The sequence below is a fragment of the Odontesthes bonariensis genome, chromosome 13 (assembly GCF_027942865.1).
Source record: "Odontesthes bonariensis isolate fOdoBon6 chromosome 13, fOdoBon6.hap1, whole genome shotgun sequence".
Classification (NCBI taxonomy): Eukaryota; Metazoa; Chordata; class Actinopteri; order Atheriniformes; family Atherinopsidae; genus Odontesthes; species Odontesthes bonariensis.
The window spans coordinates 11,859,379-11,874,200 of NC_134518.1; the positions used below are offsets into that span (position 1 = coordinate 11,859,379).

Consider the following 14,822-nt stretch of genomic DNA (forward strand, 5'->3'; position numbering starts at 1 on the left):
TTCGCACAAATATTTTGAGCGTGTGAATACCAAATAACACGTTTTCAAGATGTATGTTTTGAACTGTTTCCTTAACTCTCATTGTGACTCTTGATTTTATGGCCCATAATGTTGCATCTACTTTGAGTTAGATTTTGAAATACAATGAACATTATTCCTATAATACTTGAAAACTCTCATTCATCACTACTGAAAAAAACTAAAATCATTACAAGCTGTGAATTTTGTACATTTTTTGTCGTGTCGTGAAAGTGCACATCCCTGATCTCACTAATCAAACATAAAACCAGTGAGTTCTTCACAAGCGACAGATTTCCCCTCCATACATCTCATATGATTTCATCTGAAAAGCTGTTTGAGAGCCAAACCCTTTAAACTCATAAAAATTCCAACTTTTTTAGTACTTTTTCACTGATCATATCACACGCTGTCATATTTTTCACTGACTGGATGGGGTTTTCATATGCAGTCAGATGATCTGAAGACAAAGTAAGAAGCCAGTAAACAACCTAAATATCTTTAAACTGGTATGAACTATTTCCCACGAATACACTGCGCTTCACTCAAGCAAAGTAAACTGTGTACTTCTGCTGCCCATTTCCCCACGCCTCTGTATAATTGCTCTTCACAACAGTGATTTTCAGTTACCGATTAATGGAGGAAGTGAGCGCTGGGTGGTGGAGGGGCAAGTTCTCAGATGCAGAAGTGAAACAGAGCAGAAGAGCAGAGGAGTTACATTTTCAATTTTCGCAGTGCCATGAGTACTTACAGACAGCACTTACAAGAAGTAACAAGGGAGTAAAAAAGAAGCAGGAGAAGAGAGGAGAGCTCCAGGTGACATGTTGGCTGAAGGGTTTCTCAGATTACTGCGTTACAGGGAGGAGAGAAAGTTTGCCACCGCTTCCAAGCGAAAGAGACATCAGACAAGCGCTCATTGTGCTGACCCGCTCGACTGTACTCTCCCTGACTCACGCTCTGCAAACCAGCAGATAAATTCCGCTGAAGAAGGTAAACGATCTCATCACTATAACAAGACTAAAATGTTCAAAGTACAGTCTGATGTAGGAAAAAAAAAGAAAACTTTCTGTACTGGCTTCATGCAGTAACTTTATCTTAAATTCTAGCTCCCTTGGTTCACTCTAAGATGCTTCCCCTTTTGTCAGACACAATCTTATGAGTGCATTTACGCAATGCTAGGTTCATTTTATCTATGGGTGAAGAGTCGCCCATGGAGAGAATACTAGTCTGACGTTGACTGATTATTTAACCAAACTAAGAATAAATGTTGATTGATTCATGTCAGCAGTAGTTTTGAACATCGTATTTTGTACATTTGACACTAAATGTATTATTTTAGAGTAAAACACGAGCCTGTTTTAGCTGACATAATTCAACAGGATTGCACAGAATAGCCCTAACTCGGGGACGAATCGACCACTGGTAATGAGTAACTCCGAAGAATTCAATTTTACATTGGAAAGAAAATCTCAAAGCAAACTAAATGTAACAACCAACATTTGAATGATACTGTGTATTTTCGGTACGCAGGGCCAAACCAGGAAGTGCAAGACCCCAGCCAAGTCCAAGGACTGAGACTGGGGCCTCAGGCTCCAGGCCTCTTGATCCCCAGGTGTTCTCCTGTAGCTGTCCTACTTCCTGTTTGTATCGAAGACTGCAGCCTCCTGGAGCAGTATCCAGACCTGCAGGTGGCCGACTCAGGTCGCATCGCACACAACCCACTGAGAGCCACCGTCAGTCCTCCTGGCTTTCCCATTCAGCCTCCTGCTGCCGAGGTGAGGCATCGACCAGACGCCTTCAAAGAACTCCCCACTGATGCGGTTTCATCCTGTCCAGACCAGGGTTATCTGGTCATGGGGGCCAGTGAGAACATCAGCCTGGATCTACCCGGATCACAGCTGGAGCCCATGTCCAACTCAGTGCTGAATGGGCTACTGGAGAAGCAGCTGGAGGAGGTTTACATGCAGCATCTGACTGACAACTTAGCTCGATGTAACTCCCACCTGGAGAACAGCCTCCTGCACGGCTTGGTGCCGCCGCCGCAGGGGCCCAACTCACTTGAGGGCAGTTTGGAAGAAGAACCAGGAGGGGACAGCAGCAATAAAATTAGTTATTTGAGCACGCATAACTTAGTTCCCTGCTCATCAAATTTCAGCTCCCCAGTGCTGAGGATTTCAGAGCCGGACGGTCCACATCTGCAAGGAAACATCCTGCCAAAGTAATAAAACATAATGCTCAACCCAGCTGTTTTTGCCTCTGCATTTCCCAGTTAACACAGTTAACACATGCCCACATATTGACGTAACTGTGATATGAAAACAAGTGCATTTCATTGTTTCAGTGCTATTTTTATGCAATGCCTTATTTACTTAATGAAATGATTCCTCAAAAGAAAATAGCTGCTTCCATACGCCATCTGCTGTTTGATTCTGGTACTGCACCACCATGAATTTACCTGACATGCACTTGTGTATTTTACTGACATTATAGGTGAAGGTGTAAAGTCCTTTTTATATTAAACAAGTTGTAATCCAGCCTCTGCTTTTTCTTTTCTTTTTATCTTGCTGTTCCTCCATTCATTTTCCTCCTCGTCGGCTTGCTAAGCTTACACATTTACTTCCTCAAGTCATGCAGAATACATTGCAGCGTGGTGTAAAAAAAAAAGGGAGGAAGAAATTTCATCCATACGGATTATCTTTCTTGAATAACCACCACATAAAGAGAGCCGGGCTGATCCAATCACCTATCATAAAGGGCCATGTTTGTGCCCACAGAAAAACTAAAGATGACCACACCAACAAGGAGATTGAATATTTAATATTTAGAGTTTCATATTTATCAAAAATACACCAGAGATAATGAGATGATGTATGGCGTGAAATATAGACATTACAGACATCTTAAGTGCTACAGTTCAAACCACATATATCATAAAACTACAAACCCTGTCAGGATATGTTGGATTTTCCCAGAGATAAGTTAAATGAATTCAATTTCAAAGCTCTGATTTCAGCGACAGTCTCAAACTGATTCAAACTGCAGAGTTGTGCTCATTCTTTGTCTCACCCCACCACGTTTTCTTGCTATAATGCACAGTCAAAACCGAATACAAAAGACAAAATGAAACCCATCGGATACTCAACATGGATCCTGGATTACATAAATACAGTGAACAATAACACACGGCATATCAGACTGTGTTAATGTGATTTATTTTTTTCTTACAAAAACTAAGTCAAATGCAGAAGCTGTGTGACAAACTAAGTACACCACATCTTTCAATGCTTACAGAACCACTTTCAGCGGCAATAACTTGAATCGATCATTTGCAGTATGGTGTTTTCAGTCTCACATCGTGGAGGAATGTTGCCCCCCCCCACTTCTTGACATTGTTCCAGAAGTGGTTTGTTCAGATGCAACATTGCAAACCTAAGCTGCGCTGCCATGTTTTTCTTTAGAGAGAAGATGCTTTCTCCTGCAACCCTGCCAAACAAGCCATACTTGTTCAGTCTTTTTCTAATTGTACTGTCATGAACTTTAACATTTAACCTGCAGCCTGCGGAGTCTGAGTCGCAGCTCTTGTGGGTTTTTTGGCAGTTTTTAAGAGCATTGCACAGTCTGACCTTGAAGTGAACTTGCAAGGACATCCACCACTGGGAACTGTCTGTTTTGAGCCAAAATGTTTTCCACTTGTGAATAATGTTTCTCGCTGTAGAACAACAGACTCCAAATAGTTTGGAAATGACCTTATAACCCTTCCTAGATCGACGGGGAGCCCCAATTTGCTTCTCTATGATCATTGCTGATGTCTTTCCTCCTTGGAATTGTGTTGCGCTCACACTTACCGACGATCAGTTAATCGAGTGTATTTGATTAGTAGCACCTGGCTGCTACTTGGCCTCTTAATTGCTTTGGAAGCAGCAGGGATGTGCTTCATTTGTTTTCATACATGGCTTCCACATTTTGGCTTGGTTTTTGTTCAGTAAAAAAACTTTAAAATGACATGCATTGTTGTTTGTCTGAGTTTGAATTGACCTCACTTTAACACCTGACAAGAACCAGATGAGTTTTAATGAGTCGGTGTGTGCAGTTAGCATAAAGTAGAATAGATAGATAGATAGATAGATAGATAGATAGATAGATAGATAGATAGATAGATAGATAGATAGATAGATAGATAGATAGATAGATAGATAGATAGATAGATAGATAGATAGATTGATTGTCCAGTATGGACAGCAGTTTGTCCAGGGTCCTTCTCTCTGCCACAGTCACCAGAGAGTCCAGCTCTGTGCCCACCACTGAACCAGCTCTCCTCACCAGTCTGTCCAGTCGGGCAGAGTCCCTCTTCTTGCTGCTACCTCCCCAGCAAACCACAGCGTAGAAAAGGACACTGGCCACCACAGATTGGTAGAACAGCTGCAGCAGTTTTTTGCTGATGTTGAAGGACCCCAGCCTTCTCAGGAAGTACAGACGGCTCTGTCCTTTCCTGTGTACAGAGTCTATGTTTGCTGACCAGTCCAACCTGTCATCCAGCTGCAGCCCCAGATATTTATTGACCTGACCACCTCCACATCGACCCCCTCGATGGACACAGGTTGGAGCTGTGGTTTCTTCCTTCTGAAGTCCACCACCATCTCCTTGGTCTTGGAGGTGTTCAGCTGTAGGCGGTTGGACTTGCACTTGCATGTCTTGCTTTGATCAGAACCTGTGTATACTCAGCCTAGCAGGATTCAGGTCAGCTACTTCCACCACTCTGACTATTCATGTGCATGAACGCTAACAGCAGTTCTTTCAAAGCTACCTCCAGATCACCGTAAGTCCCAGCTATGCCGACAGAGCATTAATCTTCAGTCATGATGGATTTGCCTGTTTAAGTTTAATATGTAACCTGGGAAGCACAAATCCTCATACCCTGGTTTCCAGCAGTGAGGGTGATGATGATCCATTAACATGTACTAACAATCTTTTGGAAGCCTAAGGCGCTTTGCCCGTCTCTGCAAAAAGATGGAAAACGAAGATTCACCAAAGGTTTCCCTGTAATTAATGGATTAGAGATGGCATCTGTAGAGATTATGGCAGGTAATTCTGAGGTTATTAAGAAAAGCTAATCTTAAAATTGAATGCAACGACAAAGAGCAGGAACACTTTTAATTTAACCCTGGGAGATGGAGGAATCCAATCAAAATCCCTGCGAGCTACTGGAAAACTACTCGGAATTCATGGTGGTGACTTGATCACATCATCTTAGTATAATACCAAAGTTACTTTACAACACTCTTATAACATTATGTCACACATTGCATTTGTATTAAAGGGTCTACTAACACACAACACTATCATTTGGAGTGAGGAAACTGTCCTGTATGCTCACTCAGGGGTTTTCAGGCCACCACTAAGACTGAATGGCTGGCGCTAAGTAAGGAGCTGGGCCATCAAAGTCAATGTGTTACAGTTTCAAAAATGGCAAAGGTTGGAGTTTTACCACCCCAACAGTCACCTTATGATTAAGGGGAAATGTCTTTTTAACTGAAGATGTCTTCACTTTTTTATTCAGGCTTTTATAAGGGTGTAAAAAAAGAAGACAAACATTCAAATAAAAGAACAAAAGACACAACAAGTCATATAGATTGACTTTAAAAGTAATTCAAAGAGATTCAAATCACATCTAAAGAATGTGTCTAATGTAACAGGCTGGCTTGTGTTGATATTTAGATAACACATTGTTATTTTGTCATGCTTTATATTGCAGCGGCATGTCTTGCCCCTTTCTGTCTGAAATGCTCGATTTTCATTGGTCATGGTAAAAACCTCATTGTTGCCGCAAGTCGAGATATGTGTAACTCTGTGTAATCTGAATCATTTCTATAATCACAACATGCCATATTCACAATGTTGAAACAGGGTGTTACAAATCATGTCTGCTGCAGCAGACAGCAGTTTACAACAAATTAAGCTTGACTGTTACAACATGAGGCAAATGTTGAAAATTAGATCCCTGTAGTCTTTCCGACACTTTCTACACATGTTGTTCCCCTATGTTTCAATATCAGAGCTCAAGACTTGCCCATCACCACATGTGCGTGTATTTATGATGTACATCACTTAATTAACCTGTGAAATGTTGAGGTCTTTGGTATGTCGGTACAATGTAAGGTCGCTGAGTGTGAGGCTGATTAGGTTTTGTTTGTAGTGGTGAAGCAGAGTGTCTATGAATGTTGGAAACGTTTCACTTTAAGGGAGCATTTTGTATTGTTTTTTTAATGTGTTGGCCTCAGACGCAATAGCTACTGTATTTTTTTTGTTTCCTAGAGGTTAGTTTGTATTTTTCACATTTTGGAAACAAAAAGTCCACAAACATTGAATCATTAATATTTAAGACATGGGCGAAGGTTTAGGTTAACATGTGGTTGGTAGCAGTCATGGTCAGGTTAAAGGAAGGATTCAGGGTATTAATGTAAATCAGTTTATTCCTTTAAAATGATGGAAGAATGACTGCGAGTGTGTGTGTGTGTCTGTGTGTGGGGAGTCATTGCTAGCTCAGGGATTCCTGTGCACATTAGCAGCTGCATGAGTTGTGTTCAGGCCGTTTTGTGTATGTGTGCGTGCCGCTGGCCCTCCCTCTATCTCTCTAACCCCTGTCCAATTCTCTCCCTCTTGTTGTCCCAGCATGGCTGCGGGATGGCTGCTCTGTGGTGTCTTCTTCTGCTCCTCTCTGCCTCTCTGTTGGGATCAATGGCTGATGAGCAGCATCAGCTCCACAACCTGCCCCCCTTGCCGGGCTTAAACCGCAGTGACAGTGGCCTGTCTGTGGATCTGCCCATGGCTCTGAGGGTGTTCAGCGTGGACTACCATCATGTGCAGGCTCCCTTTGAGATCGTGTTGTGGATCATGCTGGCCTCTCTTGCCAAGCTGGGTAAGCCTAGGCTCAACTGTGCTTCTGCTGATACATGAGCAGCCACCTTTTGCTATGGCGCAACAAGTGTTCAGATGTTATTATGTGTTTGAAACCTTTAATGAATTAAATATATTGATTGTAGCCTATATTTAACATAAATAAACTTATTTAACTCTTGGTCACATTTCTATTATTCATTTACAGTGCCCTTTCCAAAAAAGATGCTGTGGAAAATGTACATTAAAAGAATATTTGAACCATAAATTACGTAAACTCATTTAATTGAATACAGAATAGAGGCAGCATATTGAAACTAAGGATTGTTTTGATTCAGGAAATATAGATGACGGTGTTTTAATTTGATGTCAGCAATGCATTTTAAGAAGTTGAGACAGGAGCAACAAAAGAATTGAGATGCTGTGCAATGATAAAGAAAAATAGTTTAAAGATCTCAGAGCTAATTAGGTTAACAGAAAAGAGGTCAGTAATCTTATTGGGGAGGAAAACAGCATCCCAAGAAAGGGAGGGGGTCACCACTTTATGTAAAGATCGTGTGGGCAAATAGTTCAACAGTTTAAGACTAATATTTTTCACTGTGAATAATTTTGGTATTTCATCATCTACAATAGACAACATCTTTAAAAGATTCAGAGAACCTGGCCGTTATGCATCAAAAACAAACTCTGTCACCTTAGAAGAGGAAAACGCTTGTGGAAAAACTAATAGGGCATCTGCATATCATGGTGGGGAATTTGTGTAAACGACATTGGCAACTCGCACATCTCTGAAGGAACCCTTTATTCTGAACAGTATATCCATGTTTTGTCCCAAAGTATGCTACAGAAAAGAAAAGACAGTAAGAAAGGAGTAAACGGCTGCTAAACATGTCCAGAGCTGTCACATACTGAAAAGAAGTGCTGCATTTGGGAACAAAAAGAAAGAAAGAAAGAAAGAAAAAAGATACAACAAAGCGCCAAACAACTGAAAACCAATATTCAGCAAGAATAGGAAAACAGTTCACTTTTAAAACTACAGCAGTTGTGCTCCTGAGTTGCCACATGCAAACATTGTGAATGTAATATAGATCAAGTACAACATGGCAAGGACCCCAGGAATTTGCTGATATGAGACAAATTCAAAAATAGAAAATAAAGACATTTCATCCACATTTTGGCCCTCAGACCTTCCTCGTCAGTATTCATACTACAGTACAAAGTCACTGGTAATGCTCCATAGGTCAGATCTATGTCATCTGATGGTGATTAGAATATTCTGCGATACCAATGGGGTGAAAAAGATGAAGAAGCCTTTGGCAGATTAAAACTTAAAAAGACACAATGAAAGGGCTGAAATGCAGGTCATTTAAGTCGGAATGAATATTGAGCTTTTAAAAACATACATAAAGTGATGAAATAAAGTCCAAATATTCATCTCACCAACACAATGAAACAGAATGTCCCTCTTCTCCAACCGCCCTGATCTGTTTATTTTCCCCTCATCATCTCAGGTTTCCACTGGTCAGGTCGAGTCCCAGGAGTTGTCCCAGAGAGTTGCGTCCTCATCATGGTTGGCCTCCTCGTTGGAGGGGTGATCTACGGGGTCCGACACTCTGCTCCCCCGACTCTGAGCGCTGATGCTTTCTTCCTCTTTCTGCTCCCACCCATCGTCTTAGATGCCGGATACTTCCTGCCGGGGAGGCTGTTCTTTGAAAACCTTGGTACCATCCTCTGGTTGGTAGATGTTAAATGCTTGATCTTCTCCCGTGTCTTTCATGCATCTGTTTGATGATATGACACACTATGATCCAATGTTAAAATGTGGCAGGATAACGAGGCTCCAACTAAATGCTGACACCGTCTGCCGTATGTGTAAATACGGAACTGTTTGATAACACGTTTGTGCATAGTTTACAGTCTCTGGTCAAGTCTCCTGAAAAAAAAAAAAAAAGACAAGAATAGAAGAGTTACATTGGAGAGCCCTGGACTCAAATGGTGATGCATCCTTCTGACATCATGAAGCAGGATCATTCCAGTTGGTTTTGTGTTGTACACTTCCAGGTATGCAGTGCTGGGGACCTTATGGAACGTTCTGGGCATTGGCCTCTCCCTGTACGGTGTTTGCCTGCTGGCTCCAAGCTCTTTGGGAGACGTGTCTCTGCTCCACTGCCTGTTGTTTGGCTCTTTGATTGCCGCCGTCGACCCGGTGGCCGTGCTCTCGGTCTTCCAAGAAATGCATGTCAACGAACAGCTGCATATCCTGGTGTTTGGAGAGTCACTGCTCAATGATGCCGTCACAGTGGTGAGGGCTTAAGTGGCATGTGTCCAGCCAGGTTTTCCCAGATACAAAAAAGCATGTTAAAAAATGTCTTTTCCTCTCAGGTGCTCTACAAACTGTTTGAGTCCTTCCTGCGCCTGCCGTCAGTGTCGGGGCTGGATGTGATGCTGGGGGGCTGCAGAGTGGTGGTGGTGGGCCTGGGAGGACTGTTCGTAGGCCTCTTCTTTGGCCTGGTGGCGGCCCTCACCTCAAGATTCACCTTCAAAGCCCAAGTCATCGCCCCGCTCTTTGTCTTCCTTTATTCCTACTTGTCTTACCTGACCTCTGAGATGCTTCACCTCTCTGGCATCGTGGCGTGAGCGCTACTGAGTATCAAACTAATTCCAAAGACCACATTTTGCCATTATTCTGGTCTAATTTACTGTGTCACTGCTCTTGTTTTCCCGTCTTTCCTGTAGTATTGTAACCTGTGCTATGACCATGAAGCAGTATGTGGAAGCTAACGTGTCGGAGCAGAGCAACACCAGCATCCGGTACTTCTTAAAGATGTGGAGCAGCGTGAGTGAAACCTTAATCTTCATCTTCCTGGGTGTGTCCACCATACAGGATATCCATATGTGGAGCTGGCCCTTTGTCTGCTCCACACTGCTGCTCTGCCTCGTCTGGAGGGCCACAGGTAGCTTTAAAAAGAGTTCCCTGCACTTCAAACCAGCTGCTGACCATCACAAGATCACCAGTGCACATATTTTAACTGCTTGTAAGGGGTTCTCCTGCTGACCGCTGTGGTGAACAAGCTTCGGAGGAACACCGTGACCTTCAGAGACCAGTTTATCATCGCCTACGGTGGCCTAAGAGGAGCCATCTGCTTCTCCCTGGTCTTCCTGATTGACGACTTCCCAAAGAAAAGACTCTTCATCACAACAACCATCGTGGTCATTCTCTTCACTGTATTTGTACAGGTGGGAAAGTGTCATGTCATGTGAACTGCAGTTCATGTAAAAAAGTACACCATCTGTAAATGTAAAGGTTTCATGTGAGGGAACACAGGATGAACAACAAATTACTTATTACACTGTCATAACTTCTCGAAAAATCGAAAAACTAGGCTAAAATTCAGAAGCGGTGTAGGTAAAACTAGTAATTCCAATGATTCACTAACCTTTAGAACCAACTTTAGCAACAATAAGTTGAATTAATTGTTTTCTGTATGATGCTGTTAGCCTCTCACATCATTGTCGAGGAATTTCGGTCCTTCTGTCGTTATAATGTTGCTTCAGTTCATCAAGATTTTCAGGCATTCATTGATGCACAGCTCTCTTAAGGTTCCACCAGGGCAATTCAATCTAGTTGCGGCCTGAAATTTGACTCCGTTGTTACACAACCTTGATTTTTGTTCTTTGTCAGACATTCTGCTGTAGATCTGCTGCTGTGTTTGGGACCATTGTCCTGTTGATGACCCAGTTTCAGCCAAGCTTTAGCTGCCAGACAGATGGCCTCACATTTGACTCTAGAATACTTTGGCATACAGAGGAGTTCATGGTCTACTCAAGATGTCCAGGTTCTGTGGCTGCAAAACAAGCCCAAATCATTACCCCTCCACCACCGTGCTTCACAGTTGGTATGAGGTGTTTGTGCTGATATGCTGTGTTTGGTTTCACCAAACATGATATTGTGCATTATGACCAAACATCTCCTCTTTGGTCTCGTCTATCCAAAGGACAATTTTGTGGTTTGTTCAGGTGCAATTTTGCAAACCTAAGCGGTGCTGCTATGTTCTTTTTCTCCTGCAAACCTTTCAAGCAAGCCATACTAATTGTACTGTCATAAACGTTAACATTTAACATGCTAACTGGGGCCTGTAGAGTCTGAGATGTTGAGATGTAGCTCTTGTTTCTTTTTGTTTTTGTTTTCTTTTCATAGTTTTTAAGAGCATTGCACAAACTGAACTTGCTGGGATGCCCACCAGGTTGATTGGCAGCTGTCTTGAATATTTTCCGCTGGTGAATAATCTTTCACTCTGTAGAATGAAATTCTACAAAAAAATTGTTTTGAAACGGTCTCACAACCCTTCCCAGATTGATGGGCAGCAACAATTGCTTCTCTAAGATCATGGCTGATGTCTTTCCTCCTTGGGATTGTGTTAACACACCTGAATGCTCCAGACCAGCAAACTGACAAAACTTCTGCTTTTATAGAGGTGCTCACACTAACTGAGGATGATTTAATCGAGTGCTTTTGAATAGCAGCACCAAGCTGCTTTTTGTCATCTTAAAGGGATAGTTCGCCTCTTTTGACATGAAGCTGTATGACATCCTATATTAGCAATATCATTTATTAAATTTGACTTACCTCCCGCTGCGTCCTGTGAGCAGAGTTCCAGCCTCGTTTCGGCGTTGACGAAGGTAGTCCGGCTAGTTGGCTGGGGCCACAAAAATAAAGAGAGTAATACATTTGCATCACAAAATCGTTCATCCAGAAAAAGTCAAACCTCACAATCGCTTGGCGCTATTTTCTCTCTCCCTTCATATCACTACAGGCCATGTGCAGACTGAAGTGCAGACCGAGCAGTAAACACAGTAACAGGTACGACTATCGGCAGGTGGCTGTATGCATTGATATGAAGGGAAAGAAAATAGCGCCAAGCGATTGTGAGGTCTGACTTTTTCTGGATGAACGATTTTGTGATGCAAATGTATTACTCTTTTGAACGCATATTGTTTTGACAAGCAAAATGCTTTATTTTTGTGGCCCCAGCCAACTAGCTGGACTACCTTCGTCAACGCCAAAACGAGGCTGGAACTCTGCTCACAGGACACAGTAACTCAAATTTAATAAATGATATTGCTAATATGGGATGTCATACAGCTTCATGTCAAAAGACGCAAACTATCCCTTTAATACATAGGAAACCAGTAGGGCTGTACTTAGTTTTTCACAAATTTTCACAAATCACAAATCACAAATTTTATTTTATTTTTTTTGAATAAATGGCACACAGTGTAATATGTCATGTGTTGCTCTTCTGGGGTTTTAGTAATCTAATTTCGAAGACCTTGTTAGGGCAAAATCATTTTTGTTGTTCTGTTCTGAAACACAAAATATTAGAATTTTAGAGAGTGTACTTCTTTTTGTCTTCAGTATAAAAAGCCTCATTACTTCATGGGCTAGTTTTTGGTTTTATTTGTTTATTTGTTTTGTTTTTTTGTTTCTTTTTAAAGGGAATGACCATAAAGCCTCTGGTTGAGCTTTTGGATGTGAAGAGGAAGAAGAGAGCTCTGCCTACTGTCAGTGAGGAGATCCACAGCAGGGTGAGAAACAGACACCAGTTTTCTGGTGAAATGACTGAATTTAGAAACACAAATGATGGCACAGAGACATGATTTGCATATTGAATCCAAACTGGTAAACAGGTGATGGGCTGCTACAGTTAATGTCTGTTTTCAGCTCATAGATCACCTGCTGGCAGGGATAGAAGATGTGGTTGGGTACTGGGGGCAGCACTACTGGAAAGACAAGTTAGTTTTTCTCATTTCACTTTTCCTTCTCCTTATGTTTTCCCCAAAAAACACAACCTAAACTCACCAGTAGGTGGCAGCAAATGCCTCATTATCTTGTCATAATGCATTTTGGTCTGCGTCTGTGTGTGAGGTTTGAGCACTTCAACAAGAGGTACCTTCGGCGTTTTCTGATTCGTGAGCATCACCAAGCTCGCTCCAGCATCCTCAGAGTCTACGAGGAGCTCGAGAGGAGGGAGCAGAGAGGAGTAGAGGAGGCACCTCCAATGTAGGAAATCATTTTCGCACCTGATGTCATTGTGCTGGTGGATCCTGATTCGAGTCTCAAGTTTTTAAGAATATCTCACTACAACGTTTGTTTGAAAGAGTTAAACTCTGATTTCAGAGTAGATCCTCGCCCTCACAGCCGACCCCTCCTGCCAGAGGAGATGGACAGCATCAGGCGCATTCTCTCCAGAAATCTTCAAACCTTTAACAACAAGGTACATCTAAAACCTCTTTTTCTACTCCTGTTTCCACCCAACCAACATAGCAATGTAATATGAAAATATAAAAGACTGTGGAGCATGCACAATAAAGCCCGTCCAATCCGACTCCAGCAGAGACCAGCATACAGCAGACACTCCCTGCACCAGGACATCGCCATGGAGAGGCCTCAGAGGCCACTTCACAGACACCAGAGTGTTGGAGACAGATACACGTATAATACGAATACACACTGGCCACAGGTACTGCATGCAAACTCACACAAACGCAGTCTGTAAGACAGGTGCAACCTCTTGGATTCTTGACTCAAATCAGAGCAACTGATTTGAGCAACCGATGGAGGGAATTCACTCTTTTTTTCTTTGGTGGTTTTATTTTAAAATTGTAAAAAAAATTGCAGCATGACGTTCTAAAATTGTTATAATATAAAATATTCGTGTCGTGATGAGCTCAATTAACAGTAAAATTCAGACAGTATGGGTTTTAAGTTTTTGGATTTTGGAGTGTCAAACTCAGACTGGAGAGTGTCCTCTTGGCTGCTTCACTCTGTATTTCCATCGTGACAGGCGGATGATGATGGAGAATTCCGTGAGTCACACAGAGGGAGAACAGGACTCAGCCGATCTCATACAGGTATTACAGGAATTCCATTAACGCCATATGCTGAGATCATACGCTAAACGCATGAAGTTAAACACAAGTGCAACCCTGTCAAGTTATCGACCTTCACACAAGACCTAGTTCTGGTGCATTCATGTGTTGCGTTTCTTTCTGTTTGTATCTGAAAAAACTCTAAATAAACGAGCTGGAGGTCATAAAGTTTGTAAAAGTGTTGCTTTCATTCAGCACGACTCTACATTTGTCTCTCTCGGGCTAACAAAGACGACACAGCATAGGAGTACTGAGCAGCTCTACATCACTTTGTCCTCTCCTCTCCTTGCAGTGTGCTCCACAAGCCCAAGACAGGCGTACCTGGACTCTGTGGTCCCGACAGCCTTGACTCAGACTTGGTCAGCGGATCCAACGCCTGCTTTACAGGATCAGGTTTCTCCACAGGACCAGGCACCGGTCGAGAGAGTCCCAAAGAAACAACTCAGCTTTAATTTGGAGAGCGAGAAACAGTAATGGAGACACACAGTCAGAGGGAAAGAGAGAGTTTAAAGAGCATTGACTGATGAAATAATATGAACCTCCTATTGTTTTAGCCATATTTTGTGATGTGCAAGACAGCGTTGATGAACGGCTTCAGCAATTTTAAGGGCATCTCCCGATTGAAAATGTGAAAATGGATGAAACGGCTGTGTAATCTTGAGTGTTTGCCAGCTACAATAAAGCTCTCATGTGCTCCATGTTTCACCTCTTTAACTGCTCTGGTGAAGGTTTAAGCGTTATTTGCATCATCAGTCTAACTCATTTTCAATGCGGCTCTGCAACAGTGACGCCTAGTTAGAAATGCCTTGCAGCCATAAATAGTTATAACCATTGTCCACGTTAGAAGCATGCTCACACACAGTCCCTCTTCTTCCTTGTTTCCTTTACAAATGCTCAGCACACCCACTGGTAATTTGACAAGGGCAGGCTTACGGCCTCCCAAAATAACTCCTGTCCCCCACGTCTGACCTCCTCAGTTA

The 14,822-nt window shown here is 42.4% G+C and overlaps 2 protein-coding genes across 2 annotated transcripts; both read left to right on the forward strand.

Annotated features, from left to right (window-relative positions):
- The first annotated feature begins 688 nt into the window (after positions 1-688).
- On the forward strand, positions 689-2,551 carry LOC142397213 (uncharacterized). The gene is made up of 2 exons (XM_075480556.1): positions 689-1,008; positions 1,549-2,551. The coding sequence occupies exons 1-2, from the start codon at positions 840-842 to the stop codon at positions 2,238-2,240; spliced, it is 861 nt and encodes a 286-aa protein (XP_075336671.1). The 5' UTR covers positions 689-839; the 3' UTR covers positions 2,241-2,551.
- A 4,139-nt stretch (positions 2,552-6,690) lies between these two features.
- Positions 6,691-14,463, forward strand: LOC142397214 (sodium/hydrogen exchanger 2-like). The gene is made up of 13 exons (XM_075480557.1): positions 6,691-6,934; positions 8,424-8,646; positions 8,974-9,214; positions 9,295-9,545; positions 9,649-9,866; positions 9,953-10,149; positions 12,409-12,498; positions 12,635-12,705; positions 12,839-12,973; positions 13,091-13,187; positions 13,305-13,433; positions 13,758-13,824; positions 14,135-14,463. The coding sequence occupies exons 1-13, from the start codon at positions 6,700-6,702 to the stop codon at positions 14,314-14,316; spliced, it is 2,136 nt and encodes a 711-aa protein (XP_075336672.1). The 5' UTR covers positions 6,691-6,699; the 3' UTR covers positions 14,317-14,463.
- The last annotated feature ends 359 nt before the right edge of the window (positions 14,464-14,822 follow it).

Bases quoted from the DNA above. Each gene is read 5' to 3' on its own strand.
- LOC142397214 (XM_075480557.1), top strand. From the start codon at position 6,700: ATGGCTGCTCTGTGGTGTCTTCTTCTGCTCCTCTCTGCCTCTCTGTTG. The intron at 8,647-8,973 runs GTTGGTAGATGT...GTACACTTCCAG, and splicing joins AACCTTGGTACCATCCTCTG to GTATGCAGTGCTGGGGACCT. The intron at 12,499-12,634 runs GTGAGAAACAGA...GTCTGTTTTCAG, and splicing joins GTGAGGAGATCCACAGCAGG to CTCATAGATCACCTGCTGGC.
- LOC142397213 (XM_075480556.1), top strand. From the start codon at position 840: ATGTTGGCTGAAGGGTTTCTCAGATTACTGCGTTACAGGGAGGAGAGA. The intron at 1,009-1,548 runs GTAAACGATCTC...TTCGGTACGCAG, and splicing joins GATAAATTCCGCTGAAGAAG to GGCCAAACCAGGAAGTGCAA.